The sequence below is a fragment of the Dermacentor andersoni genome, chromosome 6 (assembly GCF_023375885.2).
Source record: "Dermacentor andersoni chromosome 6, qqDerAnde1_hic_scaffold, whole genome shotgun sequence".
In the NCBI taxonomy this organism is placed as follows: Eukaryota; Metazoa; Arthropoda; class Arachnida; order Ixodida; family Ixodidae; genus Dermacentor; species Dermacentor andersoni.
In genome coordinates this window covers 89,193,579-89,213,963 of record NC_092819.1, presented here as the reverse complement: position 1 = coordinate 89,213,963, position 20,385 = coordinate 89,193,579, and the positions used below count along the sequence as shown (strand labels likewise).

The window sequence follows — 20,385 nt, the reverse complement described above, 5'->3', positions numbered from 1 at the left end:
AGTGGATTATTTTGCAGTGAATGAAGAGCGTAGAACATGCGTCATCCAGAACAGATGCCTGTAATTCACGATTTCAGCCCGTCAAAGCTCCTGTAGCAAAGATATTCTAAGCGTTCAGTGGTGACACACCTGCCTGCATAAAGGCAACGCGTTATAGAATGCTAGTGCGTGGTCTATTCACCCATATTCTATTCAGTCATATTCACTCTAAAAAAACCTAATCCTAAGCGAAATGGCAATATAAGCTATGTCTCTCTCCATGGAGGGAATTATGAATACCACAACAAGCACATTCTGAAATAGAATGGCTGCCTTCTATCACATATTTTTTTTTATTCTTTCAATGAACATGTTGCCGTTTTCTTTTTTACGCTTCATCATAAAGCATTACATTTTTCGGTACGCGAGGTTTATACCAATTTTGACGGGTCCTATGCGTGTATAAAATTAAGTCGTTCAGTCTAAACAGACTTACCGTCTCCCAAGCAAAAGAAGGCGAGCCAACACAGAATGTTTCTCCCCGAGTTCGTCGTGTTTACGGTGTCGCACATCATCGTCGCTACCCAAGCTTTAATGCAAAGCATTTGACAGGCCACAAATACGGCACTCCCCGCCAGGAATAACAGTGCCGCCGGCGCACATGAGCCAGAGTACTTGAAGTACGCTCGCACGATTTCAAAGAATCCCTGAAAGAAGCACAGACCATACGTTCTAGACATTCCACAAGACCACGACTGCGCCAACACAGTGAGGGAGCTGCCTTAGTAAATACGGAACATAATTTAGATTGAATACAATCGCCCGTTGCAGGTGCACAGACACTTAATCGTTCACCAACCCGCTCATGGGGCGTATCGTCACAAATCATCGGCTCTGAAGTGCTGTCCACGTTCTCTGAGCATGTTGCAGAAGTACTCATCGCTCTTCTGCACCTCTGTTTTTTTACCCTTCTTGAATTTTCGCGCAGTACGTTACTTGCGTAGTTCTGAATGTGCGTTCATCGGCGTTCAATCGCAGGCTCGCTGACGTCTATAATGAAATGTCTCAAAAGTGATTAAACCCCAGAAAGCTTGACCCCTACGTTCGTGCATGCAGGTGTAGCTTCATTCTGGTTTTTCGTTCATGCGAATGTCTTCATTGGCAAGACCGAAAAGATTCTTTGAAGTACACCAGTCGCTACCTCCTGGTGTTTTTATATGTGCGCCTGTTTGCAAGAAGAGGCGTCAACAATAGCCCTGAATATTTTTGTTTCGAATGACGCAACGTTAACTGAATTATAGCGCTTTGAGACAGCGTCTCAGTCATATTTCTGTTTTATTTTAATGTGTGCATAATTGCCTTTACACGTAGGTGATGTTTCTTTCTCTTTTTTTTTTTGGTGCCAAAGTACAACTTGTGCCGCTCACTACGCCTGAGAGCAACGCAAGGGCACCAGTAAATCAATGGCTGCCTATAGCTAGATGCTGATGACGATGATTTCTATCGGCATGCTTTCGAAACGGGGTGGCGACAAATGGTCGCCTGGCCTCATTGAGTTAATTATGCAATATGTATGCATCCATAGCAGCCGACTATTTCGCCCATGACTCCTTGATATTTTTCTCTTTATTAAAACCTATATTTCTATGCTTATCGCTTTTTGACGACTCCGGCATTATTCATCTTATCTCTGCTTTTTATTTAACCTTTAACGGTAAAACATACTTTATTATAGTTATAATATTGACGGGCTTTCGGAGTGAGCATGTGCAAATGTCTATCTACGTTGCTGTTGTTAGATCTCTAATAAAACCTTGGCAGTAGGTAAACTACGGCGACCAGTCTTACTTCCTGGTGTGACAGACTTTTTTAATCTTATTGTAAGCATTATTTTAACAGCGTAGTGCGCACCTAACAAGAAGTGTTTTGAATGAATTTTGTGCTAGCTACACCTAGGTTCCTTGTGTTTCAGGTTTGATTATTTTGAAATGAGGGAGTAAAAATCAAGTGTCACTCTCAAAAGGAAAAACCAGGGAGAAATCGGGCGTCTTTCCTCTTTGACAGCCCAAAAATATGTACCTTCCAGGCAATTTTTCACCAACAATTAACACAGGCAACAGTCATTATTTTGGGGGCATGGCCGCAAACATATTTAAACCACAGAAGTTCCTCAAAGAAACATGTAATGACATAAAAAACGGTTAATAAATATTCTGGCGAACTCATCATTACAAAACATTGTTCGTAGGCAATAATTACACTTTTTAATGGAACTACATGAACAAAAACAAGTAGCGACCTGTTTACCGAGCAATTCATTACTTTATTCTTTGCACTTTATTTAAAATTTAGGATGCGAAGAGGTAAAATGTTTTCACATGGCTAAGCTTTGGTTGGCGTACGTTACTTTATACATTTTGAGAATTTACGGGCCCATCTTAGACCTCTCGGGTCTTTCACCCTTGTGTGCTGCCGTTCTTTTTTTCTGCTTCATACCACGCTCTGTGGCGATACAAATAATGTAATATCGAACTAAATCAATCTGTCACCTTCCTTAACCATAACAAAGTTGAGTAAACGTCCTTTCAAGGTCAAAACTACTGTTTGCAATCGCAGACCGACGGCAGTTCTTCCTCCACCCTTTGCGTGTATGTGACGTTCAGAAAAGCAACCAGTTTTCGTTCATGCAAGGCCGGCAGGCACTGAATACATACATACATACATACATACATACATACACACACACATACATACATACATACATACATACATACATACATACATACATACATACATACATACATACATACATACATACATACATACATACATACATACATACATACATACATACATACATACATACATACATACATACATACATACATACATACATACATACATACATACATACATACATACATACATACATACATACATACATACATACATACATACATACATACATACATACATACATACATACATACATACATACATACATACATACATACATACATACATACATACATACATACATACATACATACATACATACATACATACATACATACATACATACGTTTTATTTCCTGAAATATAAGACTTGCTGGAGAAACCATCGGTTAAATGTTGCAAACAGCTTGACTGGGCCGAAGGTACGTTACAAGCCATATATGGCAGAGTGTTGACATAGTAATACCATTTAGACACCGAAAACAGATTAACTAATCGCAAAAATAAGTGCGCGCAAAAGCAAGAAAGGATGTGGAGACTAAATACCATATTTGATACGTCAGCGCACTTCCAAAGGTTACAAAAATACAACAGCTTCGGCTCTGTAAAACTACAATGAAATCGAGAACATTAAATGTACCCAAGGGAATGAAAGATTACAACGCCCACGTAACATGAAATACAATTGTGATCGCATTTTTACAAAATTCGTTCGAAGACCCTTGGATGAAGAACCATTTCTAGATTAATATCGGCTTAAAATGTAGGGTGTATTAAATTGTAATGACTGTACCTTATAGTTATTACGAAAACACGACACGTACCATGTAGCACTATTTCGTGGCAAGGCCTAAATGAATATTTGGGTGAATGATTTGGTAGTCACCAGAAAATTTCGGAAGGCAACATTTGAGAAGTGATATGAATTTGGAAGGCGAAATACATATAGGTGTTCTATGTTAATAACTTTACGTTCTAAAAAGACTGGTCGAATTGTCTGTAGAAAATCCACCTTATTAATGTGCCGAATCATTTTCTTTTGTAACGAAAGGATTTTATAATATTCGTCTTACCTGTTGTCACCCACAGTAAGCTACAATGATTACAATTGGAAGCAAACAAGGTCTAAATACCTTGAGCCATTCTATTCTGTGCTCTCTGAAGGTGGGTGACCGGCGAAGCCGTTTAACGCACGACCCTGAGGTGAAAGAAAATTTTGACGATAGGTACGCACACTCATTTATTGTCTTGATCGGTGGTCATTATTTGTCTAACTGTACGTGGCCTTCCCATACAACTCTAGAACACAAATGATATGCGCTGCTCGGGTTTTTGTATTGTTTACGGAGGTACGAGGCATTCCTTTCGCGAGTATGAGCCATCAATGATGAAAGTTTTCGACATGCTCTTTTGTATGTTGTATGCATGATTAGAAAGAATGTAGGCTCTGTTCACATCACTTTGCTGAGTGCTTGTAGTCTGTATACCTTACGGGGCTATGAGTGATTACGGGGGTATGAGCCATTGATGATGATAGGTTTTGTTGACGCACGCGAAAAATACACAAAATCCTAGCCATATACATGTTCGCCGCTTCCTGATCAGTCGCGTCGTGTATTCCTTCCCTTACTACCACCTATGCTTTTCTGACAAGGAAAAGGTTAACAGCGTCATTCGCACAGCTCATAAAACTGCCCTTGGTCTCCCGAGGTATGTGAACACTGAACGATTACTTGAGCTAGGTATATACAATACCCTAGACGAACTCGTGGATGCCCATAAAACAGCCCAACGTGAACGACTCTCCCGCACCGCAACTGGCAGGGTTATTCTAAGTAAACTCGGGCTGAATCCCGTTATGAATTCAGCAGGAAGAACAACATTACTCGGTGCGGTCAAACGCCGTTTGGTTATAAAACCGTTACCCAAGAACATGCTCTCTGGGAGACACGACAAGAGGCGGTCTGCCAGAGCCAAGGCCCTTAAAGAAAGGTACCAAAGCAACCAGCACACCGCTTATGTCGATGCAGCAAAGCAAAATCACCAAACCTACGTAGTGAGCGTCGTGACCGGAGAGGGAAGTATCCTCAACACCGCGACCATAAAAACAGCGTCCACCGTGGAAGCGGAAGAGACTGCCATTGCTTTGGCCATCATGAATCCATCCGTGCAAACTATCATAAGCGACTCCAAAAGGGCAATAGTCAACTTTTCGAGAGGCAGCATAGGCGTCTGTGCAGCGCGAGTCCTACGGGACTTTAATAATGAAAACACTGTTGAACTCGTATGGGTCCCTGCCCATTTGGGGAATCAAGGGAATGAGGAGGCGCACTGGGTAGCCCGAGGTCTAATCAACCGGGAGATGTGCCCCTCAGACTCGGATCCCATGGATGAGGGACCGACGACATACCAAGAAATAACAAACTATTATAAGCAAAAAAGGCGAATCTACCCGCCTCCAAACGCAAGCCTCACGCGAGCGCAAGCCTCGATCCTGCGTCGAATCCAAACTAAATCGTTCCCCAGCCCACATTGGCTAGCCATAATTACCAACGGGCAATGGAACCCCCAATATGTCAAAACTGCACAAATCAAACATTGGCTACCTAAAATCACATTCTTTGGGGGTGCGAGGGCTTACCCCCTCCCAGGTCGCTCCTGCCAGCTCCCTCACAACAGACGTGGGAAGAGCTGCTCAGAACGTCGGATGAAAAAGTACAAACAGCCCTCGTTGCCTGGGCCGAAAGGGTCGCTCCTCGTGAGGGGCCATTCTAGGACTCGGACCTGCCAGATCATAACTGAGCAGAGTCTCAATAAAGTTGTTACCACCACCACCACCTCGCCGCTTGGGCTCAAGTATCGCTTGGGCTGCAAGAAGATTCCGACATTGAAACAAGACTTCAATGTCAACAGACACAATTTTACAGATATTTTCAATGTGTTTCTACCAAGCATAGTGCGAAAAGAAGGTAATGACTAAAATTTTATGTTCATCTGCAATTTGCACTTCATTACCAGCACGTACTATAGAATCGCTGTCTGTAGATGCTTTATTTCTCTCGTGAAATAACATTAGTTTTTGTAAGATTTATTTTTAGACAATTCGTGCTTGACCACTAAGCCAGCTGTATAAGCAGGTGATCACATTTTCCTATTAATTTCTGTGAGTTCGGACCAGAAATAACCGTCGTGCCGTCAGCGCATAGATAAATTTTACTGTCGTATTCATATTGATAATGCCATTAACGTGGAAGTTAAAAAGCACAGGAACTAATACACTTCCTCGCGGCACGCCATTTAATGTAGCAAGAAAACGTGAGTTCTCATTTTTTTTTAATGCTAACTGATCGTTGCGCGTTAGTTAGATACGACTCAAATAACGTTAGTGCAATACTTCGAATGCCTTTCTTTGGAACTTCCATAAAAGAAATTCCTCGTTTATGCAATAAATAGCATTACTGGAATCTATTAAATAGCACCAACGTGAAAAAAATAATTGCCATGTTTTTTAGTGCATGCTCTGAGTGTCGGCAATCTTGTTTCTTTTAATCTGCCTTTAAGAAAGCCGAACTGAGCACAAGATGTAATGTTATTTCGGTCGTAGAAATCTGACATGCTAGAAATAACATTCTTTTCTGAACCTTTGGAAAGTAGTAGAATAATCGAAATCGGTCGGTAATTTAACAAAGAGTTCCTGTCGCCTCCTTTAAAAAGTGGAATTACCCTAGTTATTTTCTCTGGAAACACCCCAGACAGAATAAGTAAATTAAAGATGGCCGTTAATTCTGGAGTGATGTATTATAAAACATAATTTATAGGCTTAATATGTGTATGTACCGTTAATGACGAGTTCTTTACTGTTTTGAGATTCGCAAAAGTGCTATAAACATCTGTTTGACTAGTTCTCAAAAAATCCGAGGACACCTACGCACTTCTTATGAGCTGGGAATGTGAAAGCCATAATGTTCAATTGTACGCCTCTGAGCGTACCTTCCAGTTATGAACTCTTCGCGGGCAAGCGAGCGTGTTGAGATGCTTGGAAAACACCTCCTAGATAGCACAAGGCCGGGCACTTCGATACGTGACGTCATGCTACCTTGTCCTATTGCCATAGAGTCTAATGGGCGCGTTCCCGAGTATGCCGCGGTGATGTTGAAGTCATCTCTATAGTCACGCCGGGCTCGTCAATGGGAGTTTCGGTCCAAGTAGCATTATGTCATAAAGCAGAGTGGGCAGGCCTGCTGTCTCCAGTACACTCGGTTTTTGAGCACGGGGTTGTAGGTTCGAAACTCGCATACCGCCAACGTTTTTCCTTTCAAATGTTTTCTGTTTTTATACATTAATTTCTTTATAGCGATTCCCTAGACGGGAGTTATAACGCAGGCGAGAGCTTGCGCGGACAGGGAACGCGCGAATAACGCAGGCTTCCTAGAGCCAGAGGGAGGGTGACGTGGCGTCGCGGCAACGCCCTCTCCCCTCACACGACACCTGGCGTGCCAGCGCGGCAGCAGGTGTTGGCTGTCGCCCGTTCTGCTCCGTCGAGGCGCTCTCGTGAAATGGCATCGCAGTTAATGGAAATTTAGACGCCGTTCCTCTGCTAGAGATGCCGGCTTTTTCGTTCAATGGGTCATTTGATGCTTTCCCATCAAAATATCAACGCATGTTGACGAAAACAATGTCACACAAGTTGGTGTACTAATTAGGTTCACAAAACCATGACAGCTAAATCTAGTAGTAAAGCCGTGTGCAACAGCATTGTTTTCAATACCATTTGTTAGTGTTGCCCCCGCAGACAAGTCAAAAATACCTAGCAGCAAGGTATTCTTGTAAATTATCAAAGAAACTCACCAAGCGCAAAACATTTCCATTTAGTAGGCGATATATATCGCATAAGTTTTATAGCGTTAACATTTCGTAGTCGTACATTCTTTTACAAAACTCAGACATTTGTTCCCGTTTCCACTCCGACGTGATATAGATTGTAACACCCTCGTGTGTTGTATGGATTATTCCATATGTTATACTATATACAAATAATATATTACTAATCTGACATATCTTGATTCCTTGATTACACAGTCTGGGCAGCGTCCATTAGTTTAGTAACACCTGTACTGGTTATTGTCCTTTACAAAGCAGCAAACCTCGAGGAGAAATCGGGTTTCAACCCATTCTGAAAAAAAAAACATGTTCTAGCTACAAAAATCAGGAATCATTGTGTTTTACACGAAAACGAAAGACTGGCTCTACCTATAGTCCATTAAAATGATCGCAATAATGACGCAATAAGAGTCCTGGTCATGTTTTTTTTTATTTTCCTTACTAAGTGATAGCTAATTTCTTAGCTAAACCTATGGCAATAGATTTCAAAAAGTGGTGAGGCACTACAAACAAATGCAAGAAAGCTTTCTTTGCACACGCAGAAGTGAAAATTTTCGAAGTGCCAGAGTCCAGAGTGAGAAAGTAGTTACTAAATTCACTTGAATAGTGACTGCCTCAAATGATGTTTTCCGACAGCCCCCCAAAATATAAAGTCGTTTCAGTTAAAAAAAGAAAATCTTTGTTCCAGTACAGCCACACAACTCTGAAATTGCCCGAAGGCATGGTGCTGGTCAAGCAGGCACACGTAGACAGTACTACTTGGTTTCAGCTTTATTGCTAGGCTGCGAAGAAGAAAAAAAAACATTTTTAACGACTTCTCTGGTTCCCAGACTTTTCTTCTCGACTGTACGTGCTTAAATATTTGTCCAAATTTTCTGCCTTTCGTAAATATTTCCCATGGTGGCTTCATCGTTTTATGTACTGCCGCCATAAAAGCCGCGTTTAAAGTTAGAGAAGCTAAAAACGTTGCTTTGGCCATGCGCCGAGTCAGTGTCGATAATACCTACATCATTACGCTTTGAGATTGTAACCTTGATAGCTCGGTTTTGCAAGCCACTCTGGTCGGCTAATTAGAGTAACAACTTCGTTACCTTGCTTGACATTCCTTCTTCTTTGATGACCTTCAATTTCTCATCGTTCTCTTCTAAATGAGGATCGCTGTGACTGTAAAGGCAATGCGTCAGTGACAAATTAAACTTTTCAATAAAAAAATGCGGGAGTCAGAAAAATTCACATTATGCAGCCACATGATCGTCGGCAAGGGATCTATTAATGCTGCAATAGGCGAGTAAGACAGTGAAGGCAATAGACATCCCTTAAGTTCATAATAAGCCATCAGCTTAAAAGTTTTACAACTCGCTTTAATTATATGTAACGCAAACGTCAAGTATTAGAAGATTCGAGCACATTGTTATGTCAGCCAGAAATCTATTTCAGTCGAGAAATCTGGATTGGACATTACGAACTGTTGGGTCTGACTGACTGCTCTTCTAACTGAACGTCTAAGAAGCATAAGCGTCACTAAAACAACGCAAGCATTACTGACACTATTGTTCATACTAAACGGCCCGGTTTTAAAACAAGCTAGTTCGATAACTCAATACCAAATTCAGCCTGCGTTGACAAATTCCGACTGCCTTATTTTTAAATCGAAGCTTTTTTTTTACCTTTTCCTTCGACTTTCCCGCAGCTTCTGTTAACTGCTGCTGCTACTGCTAGTTGCCTGTTGTGTTGCTGAATAGCTTATACACAGGATGGCACTATTACCGTTATACTCCTACTTTTGATGATTCATGCGTTGTCATGTCATCGTGGTCTATCTATCATCGTCTTTCTGTCATAGTGATTCTACTGCCGAAGTTTCATTGTCGTAATTCCACATTGAGCTCAATTTGAGAAATTGAGCTGGGAGGGAACAATGTGCTAGGTGGTCAGCATCAGCCAGCAACGACCTGGATCAGCATCAGGTTGTCGTGGTGCCGTCGTTGTCACACCATCGTCGTTATACAGTCATCGTCATTCAGCACCGCCATGCGTTTGGTCCTCATACAGTCTTGCATACTTCGCCATTACCGGACATAGTGCAAACGAGCACCCGATGTAGTTATTATTGAAAAATCTCGCAGCGGCAGGCAATGTACGCAAGATTAGACGCGAGCTCCAACGCCAACACGTCGTCACTACATTGCCGTCATGCGATCGTGATCTATCATTCGTTGTCACCTCATCGTCATATTTCCGTCGTGTTCACTCCGACTCTGCTACTGCGCTGTCATATCGTTGTCTTCAAGCCACTTTCTTCGACCCGTCGTCTTCATAGCGTCATCGTCATTTCGTCCTCACCAATGCGTTGTCCTGCCATTGTCGTATTCACGTCATTCTCATAGCGTCGCCGCCATGCCATCATCCGATCGTTATATTGTCGAAGTGGTTCCATTGCCTACCCTGCTTTCGTCGTTTCTCCTTGATTGGCATGCCGTCGCCATTACAGTCGGTGTCATTCGAGCATCGTCATACCATTTTCGGCATACCGTGTTAATTTATCATCGTCAACCCATTGTCTTCACACAGTCGTAGTCATGCCTTCGTATTCAAACAATAGGCAAAATTCCAGTACCAGCATCACGATGTCCTTCATGCCATGGTCACAATACTGTCACTGTCACACCAGCGTCGTCTGCTCGTGCTCGCCATGCCATCGTCACATCGTCGTCATCATGTCAATGTCGTCATTGTAGCTTTGTCATACCACGTTGCCCTCTCATCTTCGTTATACCGTAGTTCTCATACTATCGTTATCATTCCAGCATCGGCATCACGTTGTCGTCACACTGTGTCGTCGTGGCATCGTCTTCATGGTATCGTCGTCACTTGCACGTCGTCATACCTTGATTTTCATGTCGTTGCCACATCCTTGCCCTCACTTTGCCGTCATCATGTCATCGACGTCATTGCAGCAGCATCATGGCCTGTGCCCGCTTCAACTTTGTTATTGCGTCGTCGTCCCATCGTCAGCGTCATTCAGCATAGGCATCACGTGACCGTCCCACCATCATTTCACCACAGCAGTCATCACACCGCCTTTGTCATGACATGGTCGTCGCTCCTTGCCGCCATTCCATGATCGTTTTGTCGTCATTCGTCATCGTCCTTCCGTGATCGTCATATCATTGCCGCTGCTGCGTCATCGTCATGCAGTTACCATGCGGCCGTGTTCGTTCTATCGTTGCCTTTGTGTCATAGTGAATCCACTGAGGTCATGCGATTGTCGTCGTTTCGTCGTCATAGGATCACGTTTATGCCATTGCGGTCATTTCATCGTTGTCGTGCGTGGCATGTGCATGATCGAAAACGACACGTTTATGCTGCGCAAAGTGGTTCCCAGTGAAAATGTGTCCAACTGCGTCGCGTGAGCTCCACTTTCAAATTGCCGCTAAGGTGGGACAGTGTTCTTTACAAACACGAATGAGAGCTTCGCTTAAACCGGTTCCTGCAGCTCATAGGATCCGCATATTTCTTTATCCGCAACTTGCATGAGGTGCAACGCAAGTGTTTGCAGACAGAGCAGGTTCTTCAGAGCTTTTGCAGACGCTGGCGATAACATAGTTAATAATCAACAACCTCACGCTAAAACACGCCTACTTACTTCAAGCTGTTTCTGCGTTCCGACAGACGCTTTGAAGGCGCGTTTTCAAATAATTCCACTGGTGCACCGGGGTGGCCTTTCAATTCTTTCAAATCACGAAATGTGATTCCTTTCTTCTGGTGCATTAACATCCATTGGTTTGGAGATACGGGCAGCCTTAAGTTGTTCGTCACCAGGATTCGTGTCTGCAAAAGTGTGAACAGTACAGGAAGTTTTACTATATAGTATTTGTTTTTTATTCAGTTCAGCTTAACTGCTACAACAGTGTGGGCAGGCCCTAAAAATAATGGGAATGTTCACAGAAAAGGACCGACACGCATACATAAACAGAACCCAATAAAAGCGTGTATGATAAATGTAGGTCTGCCGTCACACCAGATTACATACCAGTCATACACACAATACTGATTCTTGAAAACGCATCTGGTAAGATTTGGCACGTATGTATTTTTATTGCGATAGCAATTATATGGACACTCCAAGCGCATTTCTGTCGTCGGCGTCGGCATGAAGTTCCGTATAAAGTCGAAGGACGATAAAACCGTGGCTGCGCGCCATATGCTGTACGTGCGAGTGAAAGCGGGCGAGGGAAGCCGACAATGGCGTCTCAGTCTAACGCGCTCGAGTGAGGGAGCCGGAGAGCAAAGGCGCCGTCTTCCGTCGCGCGAAAGGCCGCGCTGGCATGGGAGGGCGGGGCAGCGGCGTTATGCTCCGGCAGCAACTGCGCATTTCGCGACCGCGCGAAAGGGGAACTGTCGATCGCGGCTCATTCTCGCGCGCAGATGGACGAAAGTATGAAGGTAGCGCGGGAGGAAGGGGGAGGAGGGTGGCGGCGTCAACTCCCCCAACAAGCGCGCCCTTTGCACGGCCGCGCGCGGTCGCGCGCGCTCTATGTTCAACGGGATATGCAGACGGCTCATACCTTTGTACGCGCGGTGTTCTCGTTTATGTTCTCGCCGCTCTTCGGTTGAAGCGATAGACAAAGGTAACTTCGCTCGCTTCTGCTGCCGTGCTTGCTCACACTAGCGTCTTGACAGCGAGTGTTCGCGCTCACCGAGTGTGATGTGTTCAAATTGGCTTATGCGCACCAACACCATGCTCGTTAATTCAGATGGTATTCGAATGTTTCCAAGTTTAAAGAGCCGATAAAGCTACTGTGCTTACTTCGTATAACTGAATACTAATTTGCTATCGCAATCTATGCTTCACCTTCCGGGTGAAACTGCCACTTTTTTTTACAGAGTGAAGACAAAAGTAGGCGCCGAGACCGTACACTGTGACGTAATTACGCTGTGACACTTGCGCCGTATTTCCATCACCCAGGTAATGCTCCCAGCCGTGTACTTCTTTGTGGCCGGAAAAAACCAAAAATAACACTAACTACATTGAAGTCTTAACCCTCATGTCTCAAGACTCATAAGCCCTATCCTAATCCTATGTGTTTTAACAGCATCGGGCCTGATTGAAAAACCACAGTCGCTGTCAGTTGCCTTCCTAGTGCTTGTACGGACAGATTTTGTTCGTATATTCTCCTCTTGTCTCACTTATTCAGCCCTTACCCCGTCCCCCCGTGCCAAATTGCCAACAGGACAGTTTATCTGGTTAACGTCTCTGCCCTTCATCTGTTATTCTCTCACTCCTTGTGCCGTTAATTTACCGACTTTCAAAAATCTGTACGCTTAAGGTTACCTTGCGACAAAGTGTAGCTTTCGGCTGCAGCTGCTCGCATTAATTAAAAGAATAGTTTGGTATCAACTAATTCGTTGCAAATATAAATACAGATATTCATGAAAAGTAGAAAACCCGGCTGCAACGCATTTGCCGATGCAAGTCGACGTTAATACGATTTGCGTTGAAGTAATGTAGTGACACACCATATTGCCATCGCCATAACGTGTGATGTATTAGGCGTGTCCTGTCCTGCGCTTCCCAGGAGGCACGCTATGGAATATGCAGGCGCCACAATGAAGTAAGCACGTGGGGCATGCGTAAGTACATAATCAGAATAAACTGTCTGGATATATATGGCGCGGATTTGATTACGCCCAGCAACAGAGTAACTGTCACTGAAAAATGGCACTTAGTACCACATACCCACTGACTCAAGTTGGCGAGAATGAGGTTCATTAACAGCAACATATACTCAACGTCACATATTAGAGTGCAGCTCTTAAGCGCCCCTTCCTGCGTTGAGTGTCAGCGTGCCTCAGCGTCATCGGCGTAACCGAGCGAACGAGCATAGCGAATGATGAAAGAGTAAACGCGGAGTGGAACGGAGGAAGAAAAGCGAAGCTAGCGCGAGGAGGAAAGCGAGGAAGAGGCAACAGTGAAAGCAAAAGGTGGAGGAGAAGGGTACGGCGAAAGCGCGAGAAGAAAAGCGTAGCGCCCCACTGTGGCGACGATGCCTACGAGATGGCGCCAGAGTAGCACGCCTCGTTTGTTCACCGATGGCATGCGGTGAGCGCATCCATCGACACTATACATATAGGAAAACAAAGCACTGCATTAGCAGAGATCTGTTTGCGGCGACGGCTGTGAATCGCGCCCACGCGTCACCCGCGCGCTATCTCTCGCGATTTCCCGAATAATGAGGCAGTCGCGCCTCACTTCGCTCCGTTCGCAACGTGCCGCATGAGACAGACTGTCCGCGCCAGCCAATATATCGTGAAGTGAAAAAACTTACAGAGCGGTGCTCAAATTTTGCATTAGGGAATATCGTAATCGCAGGTGAATTTTTTGTGATCCGACTTCGCCGGACGGTTGGTTCCGAACCCTGTCCCCTCAGCACAGCAGCTCGATGATTTCTCCACTAGACCATGGAATACCTAACTCAAGTTCGAGGGACATCGGTTACATGGATGTATGGGTGGATGTTTGGTTGGATGGATGGATGGAGATAAAGATAGATGGATGAATGGATATATGGATGGATATAGATGGATAGATATATGGATGGATATACATAGATATAGATAGATAGGTATAGATATAGATAGATGGATGTAGATGGATGGATATAGATAGATAGATAGATAGATAGATAGATAGATAGATAGATAGATAGATAGATAGATAGATAGATAGATAGATAGATAGATAGATAGATAGATAGATAGATAGATAGATAGATAGATAGATAGATAGATAGATAGATAGATAGATAGATAGATAGATAGATAGATAGATAGATAGATAGATAGATAGATAGATAGATAGATAGATAGATAGATAGATAGATAGATGAAATAATGCTAATTGCACAAAAGATTCGAACAGAACCCATCTCACGATGACTGTAGAATGTGAATGTGGTTAGCACTAAGGTTATGTGGCGCCATACCGCATTGCCATTGCTGAAATGGGTGATGTATGAAGTGAGTAGGCAGCCGCGATACCCTCTAACGGATACCTCCGCGCACGTTCCACCATTTAGCGGCGCTCCCACGAAGTCCACACGTGGCACGTGTGTGAATATAGCCCATTATGTAACGCCCCATTTATTGGGTCATTTGAGGTGATATAATCAAATGAAATATATTGAGACAAGATATTCAGAGTATCAGATAAGCATCAGATACCCAGCATCAGATAAGTTTACAGGCACTATTCGCCATTGAAGAGAAACACTACCCAGTGCCCTACCCAGTGGAACCCACCTGGACAATCAAGTTGGTATCGCATAGGTTCAGTGAGAAGGGGCCCATTCCCCGTGCAATATACCCAGTCACCGAAGCTTGCGTGAAAGAAATTCTTTGAAGAGCGGCACATTGCACAGTGTCACTTCCTCATTGACCAAGTTGGTCCAGCTGTTCTTTTCAAATACGGATCCCTCCGCCCACTAGACCGATGACCTACCTTTAAGACCATCGACTACCCAGTGACCGAAGTTAGCAGGAAAACGACTAGACCACAGGAACAAACCGGAACGTGCGTGAACTATGCGAAAGACAATTGTTATAATTGCTTGTGAAAAGCAGGGGACACCTACGCTATGATAAGGACTGGCACCGCATCCCCATTACTCCAAGACACAGCTCTCGATAATGCTGAAGACACCATTTTCTTGTCTTCTTCGTTTTCACGCTAGTAAATCAAACCGCGCCTCATTACAAGGTACGAGCATCATGCTAGCCCATCGATATTTCACATCAGTTTAGGAAACGGACTAAACATTGCGTGATGTACCGCGTCCTTCAAGCCAGTGTTATCGATCGCAGTTTCACACCGTCTCGTGAACCACTTTGGAACATGCAACAAAAATTGTCGAACCAAAGTTTGAAAATGGTGGCTGCCCGCTGTTTCTAAGGTCAGCTCAGGACATAAGGTTTGTATAGCACAGCCTATAATTGGTGCCATTTGTAGCCCTCGAGTCAACAAATTACCGCAATGCACGTTCTGCGGTTTGCCGTAAACCTTGCGTAAAAATTTGCTTGGCATTTTACTTATTATTTTATAACATTGCATGTATAACGGTTGTGTACATCCCATCCGATAATTGACGCAATTCTCTAGCAACCTTACTTTAGCATAAATGCGTTATACAATAAATCGCAAGCTTAAAACCTACCAATGTCGTCCGGTTTCGCTACAGCAAGAGGATTCAGTTGAGCGTAAATAAATAAATTACACAAGTATATACCTACGCATGTATAAGGTTATATTAGTAAGTTTATAGATGTTGGCGCAGTATACCGCACAGATACTAATACCACACCATTCATCCATTCAGGTCGACCTCAGCAATGTGCAAAGCTGGTGTAACTGCTGGTCAATGAAATTATATCGTAACAAATGCACACTTGTGTGTTTCTTCCACCACCGTGATCCTCATATTTGCCGATTATGTCGTTATTCTACGAATAAATCCAGCTCGGTCATTAAAATACATTGGCGTACGCTGTCTGATGATCGGTTCTGGCATCTGAACGCTACTAACACCTTTTTAGTAGCTAATAAAGCAATTGGGTTTTTATACGAAATCTACGCCATTCTCCGAAACATGTGAACATGGTGGCGTACAAATAATTTGTGAGATCAAAACTTGAGTGTGCATCTTCCATGTGTAACTTCCAACAGAGCTGTGTGACTCCCATCAAATATGGGAAAAGGAGGAAAAGGCGGGAGATGGGAATTGAAGACTATGAGCTTAACGAGAGCAAAGCAAAAGCAGAAGCCAACCTTTCGACAAGTGGACTGGTCTTCTTCAAGGCGGCATATGCTTTCTTCGACACAGTATAAATAGCTAGGGTTATCCTAAAGGGGAGAGGGGGTAACGTGGGTCGGCGAGGCAACAACTGAGGGTGTGTTAGCGGCGGAGGTGTAGAACCTCCGAACGTGGCGGCGCCTTTCAAAACATTTGAAAAAGAAAGAAATCCTTTCCTGTTTGATGCGCATGCACAAGCAGGGGCGCGAAGCTGCTACATCTGCTTTCGTAACCTTCCTAGACATACTTGGCTTCAGCTTTTAAATACCGCCTTCCTTCTCACCCTGCTAGCAAGGAGTCCACCTTGTGCGAGTACTTGCTGTATGATGCGTTGTGCCACGCGAGCGTCTTGGGAGCTGGTCGGATCGTCCAGCAGGTAGATGTCGCTGCACGAGTACACTGCCCGTGCTAGCGCCACCCGCTGCTTCTGACCGCCACTCAGCATTTCACCCTGCATGGATTTGTGCCCGCTAAGTCTCTGGAAGTTTCTCGCAAAGAAGTATGAACGTCAGGTCACTATTCTGACTACAATCATAAAGTGTATACAACAAATTATGTTAGCGTTATCTGATGATAAGTATGTTACTTCTTAGTGTTCTGATGATGCTATTCCAGCTCAGCTGGAATAGCAACAACACCAAGCAGCGCTGCATGATTCTGGTATTTGCTTTTTACAAAAAAACGTTATGTTCAATGTAGCCTGGTCTGAGCATGAACTGCGAACCTTACCTTATCCCCAGCTTCAGTGAGATCTCCTGCTGGCATCTTGTTAATGTCCCGACAGAGCTGGCAAGCTTCCACAACTTTAGCGTAGTATAACTCGTCAAACTTCCGCCCGAAGGTTATGTTGTCTCGTATAGTCATGTTTAATACTTGCGGCGTTTGAGACACAATACCAAATGAGCCCTGTAAATCAATTACCAACAGTGAATCGACACTACTGCTCATAAAAAGCGCCTTTATTGATGAACTATTCCAGTCGGCATCGAGGAAATACTCGTGCACACAAAGGTGCAATATAAAGGCCACCTATTTACCAATAAATAAAGACTAAATGCGTGTCGGATCTTTAAATACCGGAGCAAAAATATCAAAACCTATTTTGCTGCCCACCGAAAACAATTTCATTTATTTGCGCTTTGTGCCTAATCTTCAACAACGCTCTGTGAAATATGCTGTTTTACTCCGAAAAACATTAGCGCGCCTGCGTCAAACATTAACAAGCAGTTAAACATCACGATAGACTTCACTATAATTCCTCAAACTTTGGTAGCAAGAAAAGAATGTTAGTTCAGCAATCAAATGTAGCAGCCTAACCAGCATCCGTAATGCTATTCATTTCAGGCACTATATCGTAGATAACTTCGTTTCGCATTCCTCTCCTGATTTTTGCCTCCACACCTATCGTAGAAAAGAAACAATAGGCTACACAGTAAAAGGATATTCTGAAGAATGATTTATCACATGTTTCCCTCTTGACGCACCAAGCCGCTTTCGTGATAACGTCGTCCTGCTACTGAGCTTGACGTCGCAGACTAATGCGACTGTTTCGGCGGCCGCATCAAGCTACAGAACAGCGAGTCAGGCAGTGGTGGTACCACGTGCCACCTTTCTGTCGCAGTCTTCCCAGATGCACTCACGTTGAGAGAGACAGTGCCACTCAGCTGCCTCATATCTCCAACGATGGCTGACAGGAGGGAAGACTTGCCGCTGCCCACTGGGCCCACGATGCCAACGAACGAGCCGGGCTCAATTCGCAGGCTAATATTATCCAAGACAGGATCGTCAACTTCTTTGTCCATCTTGGCCCAAGAGAAAGAGCAGTCCTTCAATGTGACCTCGCCGACTGCAAAGTATTGCTGTGCTCATTAAAATAACGTTTCTAGTTTCTTTTTCTGTCCATATTGAATGTTCGTTCGTTTTCTACTTCAGGTTATTCGTTCGCAATATACGATTTCTGGGTATATAATCTTAGTTTGTACTGCCGAAATTGTCTGACCTCGCTATCAGATCCATGACTGTGCAGCAAGCTGTACAAAGGCTGATTAACCTCTCTGCCTTGACTTCCTTTTCTTCGTCTAGTCTCTATCTATCTATCTATCTATCTATCTATCTATCTATCTATCTATCTATCTATCTATCTATCTATCTATCTATCTATCTATCTATCTATCTATCTATCTATCTATCTATCTATCTATCTATTTTTCTATCTATCTATCTATCTATCTAAGTTAAGGCTTCATGTGCAATTCTCGTGCCTGACCGATCCACATGAGGTATACCGTCATCTCAAGTTTTCTTGAAGGTTTTCAACTAGTATGTTGCAATATGCCTAACAAACACGACAAGAAATTGTGTATCAGCATATAAACGATTGCTCAGCGTGTGCACTCTGCATAGAAGCCATCACGTAATTAACAACTACGTGGCAATGATAACGCGGTGTTCTACTTTTCCTGGTTAAGATTTGGGACTTTATGACAAATTGCTACATGCTAAAAATTGAAGAGTAGATTATATTTGCGACTGCTGTATGCAAGCCAAAAAACAATGTATAGTTTCGTTTTTGACCTGAGTTGACCTGGAAATGAGCAAAAAACAAGCAGCAATCGGGCCTTCATTTGCAGGCTGATAAAAAAGTGAGAGATAAGTAAAATGAAAGATGAAGCTTTCATAACTGACTAAGTAGAGCTATGCAATAGGTATATCACGACGTAAAGGAAAGGTTGCCCATATAAATTAGCTGTTATGGTGCGGTGGCACCTGCCAGTACCGCACCCCAAAAAGGATAACCTCTGAAGTTCAATCGACCTAAAGCTTTCGCAATGCTTATGTTCCCTTCTTCTGTCCTTGCTATGAGCCTGTTTTGGCAAATTTAGCAAGTCAGTGCCATTCGCAAAGCAACAAAGCACATGAACACAGGAACACACAGAAACATCTCAGCAGAATTAAAAGGACTTGCTAAGTAGGAAAAAAACAATTGGACCTGCTGGAACCTTCGCCCAGAAGCATTTGACGAGGAACCTATCAAGATTTTCCTGTGCGGTCACACAAAAGACTTCATATGCCTCTGCCAATCTAGCCAGGTCACTTCGCAGTAATTGTGAGTAGATCACACACGCCCGCCTAATGTCTATCATGACATTTCGTTGTGGCTGAAACTGAAATTGTCTACACCATGCCTGCTCAATTACTCGTAACGTGCTTATTATGTACCTGCAAGGCCCCTCATCAGTTTGGCACTGTCCGACCACAGTTCTGTAACTTTGACCGTTCCCTTTCTGCCTGTTTTTCTCGAAGCAAAAAAATAGCTTTAATTTTTTTACCCTAGCTGAATTCCGCAGAATTTCTTCGCTTGTCGTTATGAAAACATGAAAACATGTCCCTTAAACACGCGCACCCTTTCATCCCTTAAACACGTGCACGATTTAAAAAGCATAGTTAATACCTGTGACGTTACGAGAATGTCGATTTTCATCTTCCACCCTGCTGTACTCTTCCTCTTTGAAAAAGGATATCAATCTCCTACAGCTCCGGAACACCTTAAAACAACGAAGTGGGGCAATGTTAGTACACCCATCACTCTCAACTGTGAATACTTAAAGGGACACTAAAGTGAAAACTGATTTCTTCTGGATGAGTAAATTACCGTTCTACAACACCAAAAACACAACTCTTACAACGATAAGACGTTTGGTAAGCCAGAAAAAGCGCAAGAAGGAAATACGGGTGGCGACGCCTACTTAACTTCCCTTACCTGGGGGCTGTGACGTCTTGGATTTTGATGGCATCTTCTAGGGCCTACTAATAATATATAGCGCTACAGATTGACTACATTGTGTTCCAAAGGAACCAAATATTAAACATGGCAAGTTTCGGGAACTTTTATTCAGCGAACACGGCCCAAATGTGAAAACATACTTTGGTATCCCTGACG

At 43.5% G+C, this 20,385-nt stretch overlaps 1 protein-coding gene across 1 annotated transcript in view; it reads right to left on the bottom strand.

Moving 5' to 3' along the window:
* Positions 1-19,969, bottom strand: part of LOC126522999 (ATP-binding cassette sub-family C member 2-like) — a 58,073-nt gene extending 38,104 nt beyond the window's left edge. The window contains exons 1-7 of the mRNA XM_050171838.3: positions 19,897-19,969; positions 18,086-18,291; positions 17,175-17,351; positions 16,729-16,896; positions 11,243-11,427; positions 8,688-8,760; positions 476-686 (exon numbers count right to left, since the gene is read on the bottom strand). Of these exons, the coding sequence (XP_050027795.3) occupies positions 476-686; positions 8,688-8,760; positions 11,243-11,427; positions 16,729-16,896; positions 17,175-17,351; positions 18,086-18,247 (976 nt within the window). The 5' untranslated portion in view covers positions 18,248-18,291; positions 19,897-19,969. The remainder of the gene's footprint in view (positions 1-475; positions 687-8,687; positions 8,761-11,242; positions 11,428-16,728; positions 16,897-17,174; positions 17,352-18,085; positions 18,292-19,896) is intronic.
* Positions 19,970-20,385: the final 416 nt, after the last annotated feature.